The sequence below is a fragment of the Protopterus annectens genome, chromosome 7.part0 (genome assembly GCF_019279795.1).
Source record: "Protopterus annectens isolate FY-2018-M chromosome 7.part0, PAN1.0, whole genome shotgun sequence".
Classification (NCBI taxonomy): domain Eukaryota; kingdom Metazoa; phylum Chordata; order Ceratodontiformes; family Protopteridae; genus Protopterus; species Protopterus annectens.
This window is the reverse complement of record NC_056739.1, coordinates 1,178,777,194-1,178,795,701: the sequence shown is the minus strand read 5'-3', so window position 1 is coordinate 1,178,795,701 and position 18,508 is coordinate 1,178,777,194. Positions and strand designations below refer to the sequence as shown.

At 44.9% G+C, this 18,508-nt stretch overlaps 1 protein-coding gene across 2 annotated transcripts in view; it reads right to left on the bottom strand.

Annotated features, from left to right (window-relative positions):
- RNF123 (ring finger protein 123) overlaps positions 1-18,508 on the bottom strand; it is a 4,282,987-nt gene that overhangs the window by 2,389,055 nt on the left and 1,875,424 nt on the right. For both annotated transcript variants that reach the window (XM_044077780.1, XM_044077781.1), the window contains exon 26: positions 518-625. In XM_044077780.1, coding sequence (XP_043933715.1) covers positions 518-625 — 108 coding nt within the window. The remainder of the gene's footprint in view (positions 1-517; positions 626-18,508) is intronic.

The following is an 18,508-nucleotide window of genomic DNA, read 5'->3' as shown; positions in this document are numbered from 1 at the left end:
TTAGAGTTTACTGTTGTCATCTTGCAAAAATGGATCCTGAAAATCTGTTTTCACAAAGGTGTACTGTTTCCAGTTTTCAATAACAGATGCACTTTTTTGGACCAACTTGCCATCTTTTTCAGAGGACCTTAATTCTCAGGCCACCTTCTAACCTCATTTCAAATCAAGCATATAAAACAGCATGCACTCCTGTTTCACACAGTTATTTCTAATTTGTCCAAGCAGTCAGTCAGTAAACTTGTAATTTTTGCTACTTTTTTTTGTTTAGCATCCAGTCTTTGTTCATGAAATCATTAGAAAGGTCAAGTTTTCAGTTTCTGACAGGGAAAATATCAATGATGTCACCCGAGGTCTGAAACGTTATGTATTTTAAATGTCCAATATTTGAGATACACCAAAGATACATAACTTAGGAATGGAATATTTACATCTGTACATGTATGTTGTGCTTCCCTACAAAATCCATCACTGATAGTAGGTATTGCCACATTACAGTGATAACGGGTGTGTCATTTACCTTAGAGTAGATAGTGGCATTGATCCAGGCTAGACGGCGGCTCAGGTGGTTTAGCTTCTCAGAGAAAACTTTCTGACTCTTAAGCAGCTCATCCATGATATCCTTCCTCTGAAAAACACAGGTAAAGCAGTTAGCACCTTGTGGATCCTGACTTAGAAAGGCAAACATCCTTATAACCTGTCTCAACAAGGAGCAAGATATGCTGATAAAACAAACTGTAGCAGACTGTCAATAGGATGAGGAAGCCAACTGAAACTTTCTATATATACAAAAAATCCACTCAGCTTTCTGCCACTTCTAGACATACCTACATATGCACATAACTGCATAAAACATAGTGACTCAAAAAAGTACACTACGCAAAAATTCACTTCCAAATACAACCCTTGTGCATAGGAAATTAAAATGTTAAAAGTTTGAATAATGGAGTAAGAGTCAGTCTAGCATCAACTACTCAGAAAGTACAGTTTTGTACCTACCATAAATGTAGATGTCCGAACAGGATAGCATCTGCAGTCCTTACAAATGGGTTGTCCTGTCGTCAGGCAGCCCTTTGGTCGGCCGGATTCCAAAGTCTGGGTCTGGCCTCGGCTGGTGTCACACTTCACCCGACGTCATCTCTGCTGGTCTGCAGGTATAAAGGCATCAGCCGACGCCATTTTCCTCAGTGTTTCTTGCCCCAGATGCCAGTTGCCCTCTTGGTAAGCTAAATTTTTGGATAAATGCCAATGTTTCCCAAAAAAATAGAAGGCAAACACAAAAAATAAGCATGTATGTACATATATACAAACAAATACACCATAAGAGATCCCCCCCAGCTAGCTATTAGGTGGGTAAATACCCTAGGAGTACCACAGAGGGGAAGGAGGGAGGGTAATCCTGACTGCAGTTGCTATCCTGTTCGGACATCTACATTTATGGTAGGTACAAAACTGTACTATGTCCTTCAAGGATGCATCTGCAGTCCTTACAAATGGGTAGAATACCATAGCCAAACTAGGGGAGGAGGAAGAAGTATTATGGTGTAGTTAGGATCCCTTGCAAAACAGCAGTGGCAAACCCTGCTCGGGATCTAGAGTATAGAGGTAAGTTATAATGCTTGGCAAATGTATGCACGGAGGTCCAAGTAGCAGCCTCTATAATGTCCTTGGTAGCCACTCCTCGTAAGAAAGCTGTGGAAGTGGCTGTAGCCCTTGTAGAATGAGGCCTTATGTTCTGTGGAATTTGCTTTCCATGGTAGGAGTAACAGAATCTTATACAATTTCCTATCCACTTGGAGATTGTCTGTTTGGAAATTGCTTTTCCTTCCCTTCCTGTTGCATAAGCTACTAGAAGCTGGTCAGTTTTTCTATTGCCCTTGGTTCTGTCCAGGTAGTAGCGCAACTGTCTGTGTACATCCAAGGTATGCAGCAGTCTTTCCCCCCTGTTCTGTGGATTGGGGAAGAAGGTAGGTAGGTGGATTGCCTGGTTTAGAGACACTCTGGATACCACCTTAGGCATAAATGTAGGATTAGTTCTCATGGATACTCTATCTTGATGGAAGATTAGGAAGGGTTGTACTGCCATTAAGGCCTGTAGTTCCGAAACCCTTCTTGCTGAAGTAATTGCCAGTAGGAACGCAGTTTTCCAGGATAGGTGTTGAAGATCTGCTGTTGCTGCTGGTTCGAATGGAGGGAGTGTCAATTTTTCTAGCACAAAGTTCAAGTCCCATGCTGGTAATGGTGGTTTCCTAGGAGGTTTTACATTCTTGATTCCTCTGAGGAACTGCCTGAGTAGAGGATGTGAGAAGACAGGGGGATTGAAGCTGTATTCTGCAGAAATAGCTGATGCATGTATCTTGATGGAGGAATAAGACAGGCCTGTATGGAGAAGCTCTGCCAAATACTCCAGGATGTTGGCAATATCTATCTTTGACACATCTTTCCCTCTTTCAGTACTCCAAATGACAAACCTTTTCCATTTTCCTGCATAGTTCCTTCTTGTTGAAGGTCTGCGGGCCTCAAGGATAATGTCTTTAACCCTTTGGGATAAATCTGGGTTAGATGCTCCTATGTAATGTTCCAGGCAGTCAGTTGCAGAGTTTTCAGGTTTGGATGCAGGATGTTGTAGTCGCTCTGAGTTAACATCAAAGGAATCAGGGGTAGTGTCCACGTTCCCCCCGAGACATGCTCCTCAGCAATGGATACCAATGTTGTCTTGGCCAATTTGGAGCTATCAGAATTATCCTTGGACGTTCCTCTTTGATTTTCAGTAGTACCTTGTGCATCAAAGGAAGAGGTGGAAATGCATATGCTGTCAGGCCTTTCCAACTGAAGGATAGAGAGTCCACCTTCCAAGCAAGTGGGTGGTATGTCCTTGTGCAGAATTTCTTGAGCTGGTGATTGAGTGGGGATGCGAATAGGTCTATTTGTGGCATTCCCCATTTCTTTGTGATGGCCTTGAAGATGTCCGGGTGTAGCATCCATTCGTGAGCATCCGAGGTAGTTCTGCTTAACATGTCTGCTAGGATGTTTTCTTTTCCCGGTACAAATATTGCCTGTAACTGAATGTTGTAGCTCAGAGCCATATTCCATAGGTCCAGAGTCATTCGGCATAGGGGGTATGAGTGAGTGCCTCCCTGTTTGTTGATGTACCACATAACTGTGGTGTTGTCTGTCCTTATCATCAATTGGCCTTCTTTGAGGAATGGTCTGAAATTCTGGATTGCTAGTTTTACTGCCAGCATTTCTTTTTGATTTATGTGCAGGTGCAGCTGGTCTGGAGTCCATAAGCCTTGAATGCATTTGTCCAACATGTGGGCCCCCCAACCTAGGTCTGAGGCGTCCGTTGTGATGGTTTGGCTTGCTTGAATGTTGTGGAAGGACAAACCTGGGTTTGCCTGGCATGCTTGAGCCCACCATAGGAATTCTTGTTTCAGGCATGGGATTAGTGGTATTTCGGTTTCTAAGCTGTGCCTGTGTTGAGACCATAAATTCTTTAGGTACCACTGTAGCTTTCTCATATGCAGTCTGGCATGGGGGACCAAGATTATGCAGGATGCCATGAAGCCCAAGGCCTGCAGTACTTTCCTTGCTGTTAGTTTGTTCTGCTTTGTTAATGCCAAGAAGTAAAGAGGAAGTTGTTCTTGTTTTTCTGCAGTTAGGAATGCCATCTGTTTTACTGTGTCCAATTCTGCACCCAAGAATGTTCTTGTTTGGGATGGTATCAGTCTTGACTTTTTTAAATTGACTGTGTATCCCAGGGCTTGTAGTAAGCAAATGACTCTTTGTAAGTCTTGTGTCAGCTTGCTTTTGTTGTCCGCTTGTATCAGGCAGTCGTCCAGGTATGGGTAAATTTGGATTCCTTGTAGCCTGCAATGAGCGATTACTGATGCCAGGCATTTCGTGAACACTCTGGGCGCAGTAGATAAGCCAAAGGGCAATGCTGAGAATTGATAATGCTCTGATCCTGCAAGAAATCTGAGGTATCTTCTGCAATTTGGTCGTATGGGGACGTGCAGGTATGCCTCCTTGAGATCTAGAGTTACCAGCCAACACTCCTTGCCCAGCATGGGAAGAAGTTGCTGTAGGGTCAGCATTTTGAATTTTGGAACAATGATGAATGTGTTTAAAGCGGACAGGTCGAGAATAGGTCTCCAATTTTTCTCTTTTCTTGGTACTAGGAAAAGTCTGGAGTAAAATCCTTTGCCCTGTTCTGTAGGTGGTACCCTTTCCACAGCTCTCATCTTTATTAATTGAGCTATTTGTTTTAGGGCTTCTGTCTTTTGATTTGGTGGTAGGTTTGGCATTCCACCTTTTACTGGTAAGGTGTGGAAATGGAACCTGTAGCCTTGGTCTATAGTTTGCAAAATCCACTTGTCTCTTGTGATATAGTGCCAGTTTTTTGAAAATAAGGCTAACTTTCCGCCTAAAGGTACTGCTATTTGTTCCCTGGTAGGCGGTGTCAGAACCAAGTCACTGTGATTGCCCTGTTGCAGTGGTAGTGGTTGTGTCTGTGCCTCGTTGGTTATTGCCTTGCCACTGACGTCCTCTGTAGGCACCTCCTCTGGATTGATTTCTGCCTCTGGAACGTCTATTTCTGCCTCTCTGAGATTTAGAGGAGTCTGGAAAGGACCAATTTTTGGAAGGACAGTTCCTGCTAAACCTTGGGGGCTGAACCTGTAAGAAATCTTTAACTGTTTGTACAGATTTTGCCTTCTCTTCCATTTTCTTCATTACTTGTTGGGCAGGAGGACCAAATAGACTGACCTTATCCATAGGAGCATCTAATAGCTTTGTTTTAACATGATCCGCAAGACCTGCTCTTTCAACCATGCATGCCTTCTTATAACTGTGCCAGTCATGGCTGATCTAAATGAAGCCTCCAGTGCATCATAGCCACATTTTAAAGAATGGTTACTAACCTGCTGAATGTTATTCACCATTTCTAAAACATATTTCTTATCTAAGGAATCATCAGAGGACAGTTTCTTAGTTAACTGATCAAGCATAAACTCTTGGTATTGGATCATGTGAAACTGACAGTTCAAAGCTCTAGCTGAGAGAGTAGCAGAGGTGTATACTTTTTTACCCCATCTCTCTAAGGACCTGGATTCCCTTTCAGAAGGGAGAGGGTTTTTCGCTGAGGTCGAGGCTACTGCCTTAGGCCCCTGGGAGATAGTCTCAGGATCTGCAAGAGGAGCCTTGTATAAGTGGTGATGAGTGTCCGGTACCCTGTAAAACCTATCGGGCTTGGCAGGGGCTGGAGGTAAAGTATCAGGAGCAGTGCAAGCATCATTGAATGCATCATACACAACAGGAAGAACTGGAGGTATAGCTAAGGGCCTATGTTGCGGTAAATGTAGAAAGGTCCTAAGCCTTTTTCTTGAGTCTGAGAAATCTTGTCCCTGCCATTGGAATTGCTCTCTCATGGCATGTAAGGTTTCCCCAAAGGAAAATTCCTCTGGTGGAGAGGCAGAAGGTATAGATTCTTCAGCATCGGAATCTTCATAAGTAGAAAAAGGAGCCTCTGGATGGTCTGAATTGTCTGAATCATTAGAAGAGTCATCTGAGGACACTGGCTCAGGGGGCTCTGCTCTAGGTCTCTTTTCTGGTGAGATTGGGATCCCCTTATTAAAGAGATGAGATCCTCTGCCAGAGTAAACATTTGGGAACTGGAACTGGGCCTGTGAGAGGGGGGCTTAACAGACACAGACTTAGCAGTTTTGGCTGCTTTAGCCCTGGCAAAGGCCTTTATAGACATGGCTGCAGGAGGCCTACCAGCACCACGTGCTGGGGTAGAGACATCCAAAGGGACGGTGTCCGATAATTCTAGAGAAACCACATTAGTAGGCAAAACTTCAGAGGCCGATTCAACTAGGGTAGCAGGGGCCTCGGTAGTAGTCATGGATTCGGCTGAAGATTGACCCGTTTGCTCGGTTTCGGCCGAAACCGAGACACTCGCTGTTTGCTTAACCGTGGTTTCGGCCGAAACCGCGGACCGCGAGTGTCGGTCTTTTTCTTTGCGTTTCTTAACAATTTGAGAAGCCGGAGGATCCGACGGCATAATGTACGCAAAATCTGAGCCGAAAAACTGTTCAGCAAACTCCGACCGACGCCTAAGCGTTTGTCGGTTGAAGGAAGCACAGGCTAAACAGGCTGCTACGTCGTGGTCTGGGCCTAAACAAGGTAAGCAGTAAGAGTGGAAATCTTTATGAGGTATTTGTTTCCCACAAGTTAAACACTTATTCACTTTTTCTGACATCGGCTGAGGCAAGAAAGAGTCCCCAACGGGGTACTTAGCTTTTTAGAAGTCTTCGAAGTAGTATTCGGTAGTAGTAATCTCTGGATCTGACCGACCGGCACTTGCGAACAGCTTCTGCTTCGGGCGCCACGCAGCAAGAAAGACTGAGGAAAATGGCGTCGGCTGATGCCTTTATACCCGCAGACCAGCAGAGATGACGTCGGGTGAAGTGCGACACCAGCCGAGGCCAGACCCAGACTTTGGAATCCGGCCGACCGAAGGGCTGCCTGACGACAGGACAACCCATTTGTAAGGACTGCAGATGCATCCTTGAAGGACATCAATGAAACATCAATCTAAATAACTAAGTCAGACGAGATAGTAAACCTAAGTACCATCTGCTTCATTTAGTAGCAGCTCAAACAAATGTAAATGATTTCAAAACACTTATTGAAAAGAGCAAGGATACTTTATTACAAATATATATATATATATATATATATATATATATATATATATAAATATATATATAAATATATACACACATACACACACACATATATATATGTACATACATATACATATAATAAAAACATACTTCCAACTAGTGCTGTCAGGTCTCACCTAACATTACTAGTTAAGCAGGTAATATAATTAGATTGCCAAGACTGTCCTTCTTTATCTCAGAGGCGCACAAACATTTACAGAGAATTCAGAGACACTGACTGGCATAGCCATAGGAACTCACACAAAGTGAGGACATGCAGATGCCATAGAAAATGCACCCAAGCTGAGATCTGATCTGGAGAACTTCACTGCATCACTGTGCCACCCAAAATAATCTATACATATGTAAAATAAGGGAAAATTCAATTAAGAAAAAAAGGTAAAGAAAAATAATGCATCTCATTACTCAATTCATTTTCCCTTATCCCCCCATCCCTAATATTCCACTTTTTATACAAGTTTTGAAAAAAAGTAGGGGCTCTTAAATACTTATTTCACAAGTTAATACGTATAAATACGGAAATATATTTCAATTAAAAAATCAACAAATAAAAATAAAAGATGCTACTGTTCACTCTACCCTTTATGACCCAAACATTTTAATCACATCTCTGATGTCCTACTTCTTATTGAAAAGTTTACAAAAATAGTAAGGGTTCTTAAAATGTATTTAATAATTCATACCATACTTGTACTACAGACATACTGTAAAGACCCACTTTTTATATGCATTACAAACAAAAATAACAAAACAAGATTAACTCTTTATCCTCCCCATCCTTTGTTCCACAAACAAAAAATCACTTCTCTACAAATTCCATGTTGTTTCATTTTTATTAAAACAAAAACTTCCTTTGTTCTTTCTGGTCAAATGTTTCACAACATACTTATTATTTTATCAGGTTCTTCTCTTAAATAATTTTCCTAAAACCCATACAATAATTGAACAGTGTTTTAATCACTTTTACTAACTTCAAACATTAAATAATGACATGAATAAGTGCAATCATAGAAAAGAAAAGCATTTTTAAACATTTTTATTAACTTCATGCATTACACGAGTTTTCTTGTTTAACAATAATCACTTACACAAACATTATATAAACTGCTCAAGTCTAGCCTTCCGTTAAATTTCACTTCTGCTCCTCAACATTATTCTGCATGTATTGTTCAACAAACTCCATTAATTTCTATGCAACTTGTTGCTTTTCTCTTTTCTAAAGAACCCACCTCCAATCCTTTCATCTACTTTACAATAGTCAATACTTCATTTGTGGCTGGTTTAGACTTTGATCTTCTAGTAATTGCAGTTTTGGCAGCCAACAGATTTCAACTTAGCAAGGTCTTAATATACCTAGGCAAGTCAGATTTTTCATGCCAGCTTAAAAGAATAATTTCCTTAGTTACAATCATTTAATCCCTCAACATTTTCGACAAAGTACTCTGTAGAGAAATTTTAAAATCTGCCAGTTTGATGCATTCCCAAAAGTATGTTCCCAATTGCCTCTTTCTTTCTCACAAAAACTTCAGCATTTGATATCTACAGGAGGAAAAAATTACCTGAAGTCTGACTGAGGCATAAAAATGCTGATGTAAAAAGTTTCCATGCAAAATCCTAAACCTTCTGGACTCTGTTGCATATTTGAGAGCCAGACATAAGTCCTCTTTTTGCCCCTTTGTAAATTACCTTTCAAGTCTCTCTTCCCAATTTTTTAACAACTTCTGATTCTTACAGTTTTCATGCAATATTTTATATGCTCTACTAATTATCCCATTTTTATAGTCAGCTTCTGTTCTAGACTCAATTAAAAAAAAACTCAAGCAGGCTGATTTTTCACTTAGCATTCCACTATATCTTTCTCTTCACCCACAATCTATTATCAATCCCTGGTAGGGAAAGCAGTCTCTAATATGCAGTCCAAACTTCTACTTGCCCTCATCCCATTCTATTACCTTTCTGTCCATAGTTATTTGCTTCCAATACCTTGGTTCCTTTGTTAATTTTCCCCAATAAATTCTAGTCCTGCCTATTTTTGACACCCCTACTTACCTTTAGTCCTGCTGATAAAACCTCCTCTTTTATTTCCCATGTTAGCTTAGTTCTTAGCATATCTTCTGCTACTTAATAAATACATTTGGTATAGTTGTTCTTATTCCCCCGAAGGGCCTTCATCCAAAATTCTATTTTCTCTTTATTTCTTGACCCCCCCCCTTCTGTTTTATCATAATGCTGTTCCACTTTGATTTATACCCTTTTTCTTGTGTTGTGTATATGATCCTCAACTGTGTACCTCTAAAGTATCCCTTCATATCAGGTAATCCTAAAGTACCTTGTTCTATGGACCCAGAATGAGCTTACCCCACTTAAATCTTGCCCTCTTCTCCTCCAAATAAATTCCTTCGCCTCTTTATTAATTATGGTCCACAGTTTCTTGTCTGGTTGATAAAAGATGTTTGATCTGCAGATAAAAGTAAAGGGACTAGAAACCTTTACATTACTTGTATCTTACTATCAGTACTCAATTTTTGTATTGTCTTTTTAGTCTCTTCTCAAATATCCTTAGCTGCCATAATAGAAGCCTTCATTAATCTATATATCTAAATACTTTATCTGAACATGTCCACAAAGACGCTGCCCTCCTGGTTGTCGAAGGTTGAGATCTTGAGCTTTGAATGCTCAAGCTTCAATTTGCCAACAGTTGCAGTTCCTTTAGAGGAAATCACTCTGTTAGTTGTGTCAGAAGTGATTCCATTTTAGGGGGAATTTCACCCTAATTTTGAGTAGCGGACATCTGAGTTCACACACACACATATATATATATATATATATACATATATACATATATATATATATATATACATATATATATATATATATACATATATACATATACTTTCGGGTATGTGAGAGGCTTGGCCCCACAATGGAGGAGGTGGGCTTGCCCCCCCACCCCCACAAAACAATAAAAAGTGCATTTCAGCCAAATGTTTTTGGTGAATGCAGTTCGTGAATTTTGATCCTAGGTGCATTAACTTTCGTTCATTCATAGTAGAAGCCTCCACTGATATAGGTTTTGCTGAACCAATTTGTGTGTGAATACATTGTTTATCATTATAGCCTTTGTTTTGTCTTCTCTTATATCCTACAAACTGTGCCAAAGCATTTCACAAAACTGAAGTGTGATTTTCTTGATTTATAAACTAAAATAAGAAGTTATGTACTCACCATAACGTTTCATCCGAGTAGGTAAACTTCATTTGTCAGCAACCTATGGGTCTTCGGATCCATATCGGATCCGAGCCGGCAGTTTCCAACAGCATAGATCCGAGCTCCAAGCTCCTCCCCTACCCATAATCCCCTGCCAACCCTACCTGACCTCAGATCGAGTTTCCCCATAGCTAGATAAGCATACAAAAATCACCCGCAAAACTAGCTACATACCCTTGCCATAAGGAAGGTAACATCTCGAACATCCGAAGGTCAGGGGGACGGAGGGGGGTCTGTTGCTGACAAATGAAGTTTACCTACTCAGATGGAACGTTATGGTGAGTACATAACTTCTTAATCTGAAGTAGTTAACTTCATTTGTGCATCAACCTATGGGACAGAGTCCCCAGCTACCTAAATCTTGGGTGGTCCTCAAGGAAGGATGTTCCGGAGCACTGCAGAGCCAAATGATGCTCTCCCTCTGGAGACAATATCCAGCTTGTAGTGATTAATGAAGGTATGAGACGAAGCCCATGTTGCTGCTGAGCAGATATCATCCGAGAGTCGAGAACGAAAGGCTGCCGAGGTAGAGACAGACCGGGTAGAGTGGGCATGAACTCCTAGAGGTGCGAGCCGACCAGTACTTTCATATGCCAACAGAATACACTGAGAAATCCATCTGGACAGTGTGACTTTGGAAACAGCCTTTCCTAAGTTAAATTTGGCAAAGGAAATGAACAGCTGATCTGATTGCCTATGACCAGCTGTTCTGTGTAAATAAAAGCGCAGTTGTCTGTGCAGGTCCAACAGATGTAACTTATGTTCCCCTTTGTTTTGGTAGTTGGGAAAAAAAACTGGTAGGTTAATGGACTGATTAATATTCGATTCGGATGCAATTTTTGGAAGAAAGGAGGGATTGGTCCTGAGGTAGACTCTGTCTTTGTGGAAGGACAAATAAGGTGGTTTTGCACAAAGGGCTTGAATTCCGGAAACCCTTCGTGCTGAGGTGATAGCTACAAGAAAGGCAGTTTTCCATGATAAGAATTTTAGATCTACTGAAGCTGCAGGTTCAAAGGGAGGGGCTGTAAGTGCCTGCAATACCAAAGTTAAGTCCCAAGGAGGGACTGCTTCCTTCACAGGGGGTCTGAGTAAGAAGTTACCCTTCAGAAAGGTCTTGCATAACTTGGAGGAGATCAACGGTCCAAGGTCGCTTCCTACGTGATAGTGAGAGATAGCGGCCAACTGAACCTTGACTGTAGAGGAACTGGCGCCCTGATCGAAGAGTCCTGATAGGAAATCTAACACCGCAGGCAATGCAGCTGTGAAAGGATCTGGATCTCTGCGCTCCACCCAAATAGAAAAACATTTCCATTTGCCAAAATAGACGTTTCTGGTGGATGGCTTATGCGCCGCCACCAGAATAGCTTTGACCTGGGAAGAGATACCGGGAGTCCTAGCTAACCTTGGAACTGGATCAACCAAGCCGTGAGCTTGAGGCTGTCCAGATTCGGGGTCGGAAGATCCAATGGATGGGTTATGAGATCCGGAATGGGATCCAGAATCCAGGGAGGATTCACTAGGTGAGACCAAAGATACGAGAACCAAGCCTGGCGAGGCCAGAATGGGGCAATGAGGATTATCTTGTTCTGCAACCGACTGGCTTTCTGAAGAAACTTCAACATCAGCGGAAGAGGAGGATAAGCATAAAGGAGACCGGGGGGCCAAGCATGCACCAGAGCGTCTCGTGGGGATTCCCCTGGTGGGGGAATTAGAGCGAAGTAGTCGTTGCATTTCGCATTTGAAGGAGAGGCGAAAAGATCGCAACAAGGTTGACCCCAAGTGGAGAATATCTGCTTCGCTACTTTTGGGTTCAGAGACCACTCGTACGGCGAGAGGATGGTGCGACTCAACTTGTCTGCTAAATGTTGGACCATCCCGGAATGTGTGTCGCTATGAGAAAGCGGTTGGTGGAAATCGCACATTCCCACACTCTCATGGCCTCTCGACAAAAGGGATAAGACCTGGTTCCTCCCTGTTTGTTGATATACCAGACTACTGCCATGTTGTCCGTCTGGATTGCAATCGTTCCTATGGGAAGAAAGCTCTGTAGTGCTTGCAACGCCAAAAGCACCGCCCTCATCTTTAGGACATTTATATGCAGAGAGGTCTCCATGCTGTTCCACGTGCCTTGGAATGTCCTGCCCACACAATGCCCCCCCCCACCCGAGGTGAGAGGCATCCGTGGTCACCGTTGTTAGGGGAGGGGACATAGAAAAGGGGCGCCCCTTCTGGAGGTCAAGGGATTGGAGCCACCATAAGAGGGCCTCTTTGCAAACCCTGCTGAGGGGAATAGGGTGGTACAGAGGGAATTGCAGAAAAGACCACTGAACTTGGAGAGTCCATTGCAGGACTCTCATGTTCAGACGCGCCATCGGCAACAGGTTGATGGTGGCCGCCATCGAACCCAAAGCCCTCAGGACCAATTTCGCCAGGGGTGCCTGGGGTAGGAGGATGGCCCGCACATGGAGTCTTAAGGTCCGCACTCTGTCTGGAGTTAAGAGGGCTAGACGCCTGTTTGTGTCCAACCTTGCTCCGATGAAATCTATGGTTTGAGTTGGAGAAAGGGAAGATTTCTCTATGTTGATAGTAATCCCCAGCCGGGCCGCTAGGTGAAGAAAGGAGTTTCTGGCTGCGCAGAGTAGATGCCTTGTGGGGGCGGTCAGGAGCCAGTCGTCTAGGTATGGGAAAACCTGAATGCCCTGCAGTCGCAGGTGGGCTGCTATCACCGACAGAACTTTGGTGAACACCCTGGGGGCTGTGGTGAGACCAAAGGGAAGGGCCCTGAACTGGTAATGGCTGGCTCCTAGCCGGAAGCGGAGAAACCTCCTGGATCGTCTGTCCATCAGAATGTGGTAGTACGCATCCTTGAGGTCTATACAGCACATCCAGTCATTCTCCCGCAGGAGGGGGAAAATGGATTGAAGAGTGACCATCCAGAACTTTTCCTTGGTTACTGATAGGTTCAAGAGGGATAGGTCGAGGATCGGTCTGAAGTCCCCCGTCTTTTTTGACACCACTGGTCTGGGGGGGATGTGCTGGATGGCTCTTTTTTCTAGCAGCCGCTGGATTTCCGCAGCTGGGGCCTCCCTCTGCTCGGGTCGGACGTCGGAGAGGTGTCTGGTATTGCGAGGGAAATGGGAGAAAGGGATCTGGTAACCTCTGGAAATGATGTGAAGCACCCAGCGGTCGGTCGTGATGGACTCCCAAGCTGCTAGGTGCCTTGAGAAGCGCCCCCCAACTGCCTCCAGAGTGGAGCAGTCGGGTAACCCTTCAGGGCTGTTGCGTGGGCCGGTCAGAGAATGGTTCTCTGGACCCAAAGTTCCTCGGGCCCCCTCTGCCTCTAGGGCGGCATCCACCCTGTCCTCCTCTGCCGCAGAAGGACTGGGGGTCAGGAGCGAAACAGGGCTGTTGCGACTTCCGGAACCACATCTTCTTCTGTCCCTTTTGGTGCTTGGAAAAGGACCTCTGGGGAGCAGAGAAGCGGACTCCGACACAGACAATGTCTTCCCATCCTTCTCGCTCTGGACCAAGGTATCGCGTACGGTTTTGCCAAAAAGGGCAGAACCATCGAAAGAGGCATTAGCGAAAGACGCCTTAAAGAGTTCCACAAAATCACAGTGGCGGAGCCAGGCCTGTCGCCTCATACAGACGCCTGCTCCGCTAGCTCTAGCGGCCCCTTCCGTGGCATGGGACAGTAGCCGCATAGAGGTATTCGAGATAGACCTAAGAGTGGCCATTCAGGAAGAGTACAACTGTTTGTCCTCTGCCGACAAGGACTCCGGGGGCGGCGCGCCATACTCCTTGATAAGGTCTCGCTGCAGTCGTATGACATGTGCCATGTAGTTCAGTGACCTCACTGAGAAGGTAGCTGAACTAAAAACCCGCTTCCCTAATCGATCCATCAACCAAGACTCCTTGTCTGGAGGATGGACAGAGGGACTCTCCTGGGCTAAATCCCTTTTAGTGGCCGCCGCCACCAACATGGCATCTACAGGGGTTCCCTTACTCCAGTCAGATCTGTCGAAGGGTGGACTAAGTATTTTGTCAGGTCTTTTTGGGACTGGCTCCACAGTGTCCGGTTCCTTCCACGCCCTAGTAGTGATCAGATCTACCAGGGGGTCAGCTGGAGGGGACACCCAAGAGGTAGACGGGCCTGCTTCAAATGCCTCCAGGAACACAGATTCGTCTGAGGTAGGCTTTGGGGCAGACCACCCCCCCTAATCCTGAGCATCTCCATGATGTCTCCAAATGAGACGTCCTCAGGGAGTGATCTTGGGGAACCTTCCCCTTCCTCCAAATCTGTGTCCTCGGTCAAGGACTCAGGGGAGTCCAAGTGCCTCCTCTTGCACTTGCGCTTGTGAGGAATCTCCTCGGGGGGGCTGTCCGAGGAGACCTCACCAGCAACGTCATGTTCCAACGGAACTACCTGGGACGTCGGAGCAGGCTGTCCCTGGGACTGGCTGACAGAAGTCGGACCCATCTGAGATGGGGTGCAGGGTGGAGCCGTAGCCAAGGCCGGGAGTCTGGAATCCCTCGACAGAACCCTCTCCACTACGTCGAATGCCGAAGGAGAGCCGTTCTCTCTCGGATCTGAGAGCAGACCCTCCCCCTTGGATCCGACGGGCAGATCGGGGCCGGAGCCGACGCGGTTGGATCCGAAGGTCCAGTATACTCCGACCTGGGCAGAGCCGAAGGCACACTGAGACCCTCAGATCCGAAGCTCAGCTCTCGGCTCCGAGAGTTCGGATCCGAAGAAAAGGGACCCGACAGACTCGAGGGCATTGTCGGCGCCGACACCCCCCAGGTGCTGACGCTACCCGGCTCCAAAAACTCCGAACCCGGGAAGCGGGTCAGAGAAGGAGCACCTGGGGCAAAAAAAGGTGTCGAGCTCCCCCCCGAATGGGGGGGGGGGGCAGGAGCACTCCCATCTGCAGCTGGGCCTGGAGGAATCGTCTCATCATCCGGTCCAAGTCTGCATCCATCAGGCTTCGGGTGGATCTGGATGAAGCCACCGAGGCGGGGGCCAGGCCTCCTCCTCCTCCGGTCCCGGTGAAAAAGAAGGAGACTGGAGCCAAGGGGTGGAAGGCTCGGAAGTCCTGGAGGGAGAAGACCGCTTAGCCGGCGGGGCCGATGAAGAGGCTGCTTGTGGTGCTTCTCCTTCCGCTTTTCTTTCCTGGACTCCCTATCCTCCTGGCCCAAAGCATGTGGTTGAGTCCCGGCAAGAGGAAGGGAGGCAGGAGTGGCAGTAGCCGCAGCCGCGGCAGGAGCCACTGTGGGACCGGAGGCCAAAGCCGAGTCCGGGGGCGGCAGTCCCGCCAGAACCAGCTTAGTCCTCAGATCCTTAAGTGCCCTGGGGTTGAACGCCGCACATATGGAGCAACCTGACGACAAGTGTCCAACCCCAAGGTACAACACGCACCGAGTGTGGCAATCCGCCGGGGATAGCTTATGGTCACACTCGGTACACTTGGAAAAAACAGCTTTTGGGGCCTCCGACATACTGAAAGGAAAACACACATGCTAGGCCCCAACACACAGCACACTCCCTAGCGCACTAACGAGGGTGGGGAAGGAAAACTATGAAGAAGATTAACAGGTAAAGGGAAACTTGTACACAACACACGCACACTAAATTTACAAAAAAAGGAGAGAAAAAAGGGTAAAATTTTCTCACAAAAAGATGCTAAGCCTGGAACTCAGTGATCGAGCTGCTGGATGAAACCGCGGCAAACCAGATCTGAGGTCAGGTAGGGTTGGCAGGGGATTATGGGTAGGGGAGGAGCTTGGAGCTCGGATCTATGCTGTTGGAAACTGCCGGCTCGGATCCGATATGGATCCGAAGACCCATAGGTTGATGCACAAATTAAGTTAACTACTTCAGATCATAAAATAATCGACAAATAACACTAACTTTTCTTGATTATCATAGCAGCTATGTTCTTGAATTTATGATTCCTTTATTTTCTTTGTCAATGGCTCAACACATAAAGCAAAAAGTGGAAAGAGAAAACCTTTGCATGGTTCCTTTGTCCAAACACATCTTGTCAGACAGTAACCCTTTCACCTCAAACATCCTCCTAACTGACCTTATTATTCTATTAGGGAATGCAAACGCTAACAATGCCTTACTCATAAAATAACAAATACCTATATTAAATGCCTTTAATGCATCAAGACCTATCAACAATAGTGGTATTTTCCTACTCTCAGCTGCCGTCTGGATAATCATTGTTCTACTGCTGTTTTAAGATGTCAGGCTACTCTCCACAAACCCCACTGATCCATATCAATTCTGGAGACATCTTTGCCATTCTCTTAACTAGAAGAGATTTAAACACTTTATAACTATGGTTCAAAACTGAAATGTGTCTATATGAAGCTGAGTCTGAAGGGTCTTTACCACCTTTTGGTAATACAGCCACTGCAGCTTTCTTCAAATACAGCCACTGCAGCTTTCTTCAAATATGATACTGTCCCTCCTTTTAAAACATTGTTAAATAAAACCTTCCACATATTTAACACTTTTCTCCCTTTTTTTATCTCACCCCTTCCTATCTTGGGTACTAATTATTGAGCTTCATCTTTTTATAACCTTGGCTTGGTTAATAGTTCCATAAATGCTTTCGTTTGTACCCTTTCTTGGTTTTCACATTCCTCTGATTTATGCAAACTTGTACAACATTTCTGAAATCTTTCTAACACCTCTACAAGATCTCTGGTTAGTTTCTTGGCACAGAGTCCCTTGATCTGTTAACAACCCTTTTTAAACTTATGTTGCCTAAATCAATGTGCCAAGAGTTTTTGTGCACTGTAGTTATCAAAAATACTTGCTTAACAGCAGCCTTTCTAAACTCAAGCATATTATGCAAATATTCCTTTACCTTCGCTTCAAAACTCAGCAATTGCTCCTCTTTTTTGTTCCGAGAGATTTCCCTTCTATGATGCTTCATTCTTTATAACTTTTCTAAGTGCAATCAAAATTGTAGCTTGCTACAGATCCCCCACCATGCCCTAGGAATCCCACTCCTCTTTTCTTGATATACTGGAAAATATTAGGGTTCAACCAAACACCCTAATACTGGGCGATTTCAACTACCCCACCATTAACTCGGAAAACTACTCATGTACTAACTCCTTCACTCACCGCTTTCTGGAATTCATAAATTCCAATGCCTTGGATCAACTTATCCACACCCCCACCAGGGGCAACAATATCCTAGACCTAGTCATTACCAACATGAGTGACCGGTGTTCCACACCTGAAGTCACCTCCTCGTTGGTCAGATTCTACCATAAGCTAATCACCCTAGATATCCACATCCCGCCCCCACCCCTCATTAAGGAAACCATGGTAAAAAATTTCTCCAAAGCCAACTTCATGCTTAAGACAGAAGTGGCGAACTTCATGACACCCATGCAGATGGACAATACAGTTACGACTGCTGAATCCTACACAAATGCACTCTATAAGCACTTACACAAGTGCATGGATCGTGCTATCCCAAACAGAACCAAGATGCTATCCTCCAAAAAAAGGAAGCCAATCTGGTGGTCCCCTGCCATAAACAAACTCTACAACAGAAGGAAGAAATTGCTGCAAGAGAGAGTAAAATCCCATGAGTGGAGGAGCTCCTTGGTCAGCCTCAGTAAGAAGCCGAGATCCCTTATAAGATCCTCCAAAGCTAGCTATGAAAACAAGATTAGCACTGATTCTAAGGACAACCACAAAGCATTCTATAGCTATGTCAAGATCAACACCCAGATCTGCTCTGAGTTACAGCACAATGGCACAAAAACTACAGAAACAACTGATATTGCCAACATCCTGGCAGATAGGTTCAGTGCTAACTTTACCCCCCTCTCACCCCCTAAAGGGCCCATATCTAAACAGGAAGAATGCAGAGTCCTTGTAATCACAACTTCACAGGTAAAAGCAGCACTCTCTAAAGCCAAAAACACAGCATCCATGGGACCGGACAACATCCCAGGCTGCGTTTTACACGAACTTCAGAACGAACGGGCTCCCCACCTAAGCACCATGTTCAATCATAGCCTCGCATCAGGCTTTGTGCCCTCTGAATGGCGCACAGCAACAGTTATCCGACTCCACAAACGGGGAGCTACCACTGATCCTGGGAACTATCGCCATATTAGCCTGACGAGCCTGGTCTGCAAGGCCATGGAACGTATTATCATGGAATTCATAAACAAAGACATTGGTAACCTCCAAACTCTGGACCCCACCCAGTTCGGGTTTGTGAAAGGCAGATCTTGCCTCCTGAACATGGTCAACTTCTTTGAGGCAGTCACCAAAGCCGTAGACGAGGGTAAGGTGGATCACACTGCCTATCTTGACCTCGCCAAGGCTTTCGACACCATCCCCCTTTCTGGAATTATAGCTAAACTCACTAAACTAGGTATAAATCCCTATATCACAAGATGGGTTGCCAAGTGGCTCACTGACAGAACCCACACTGTAAACACTGCAGACTCCA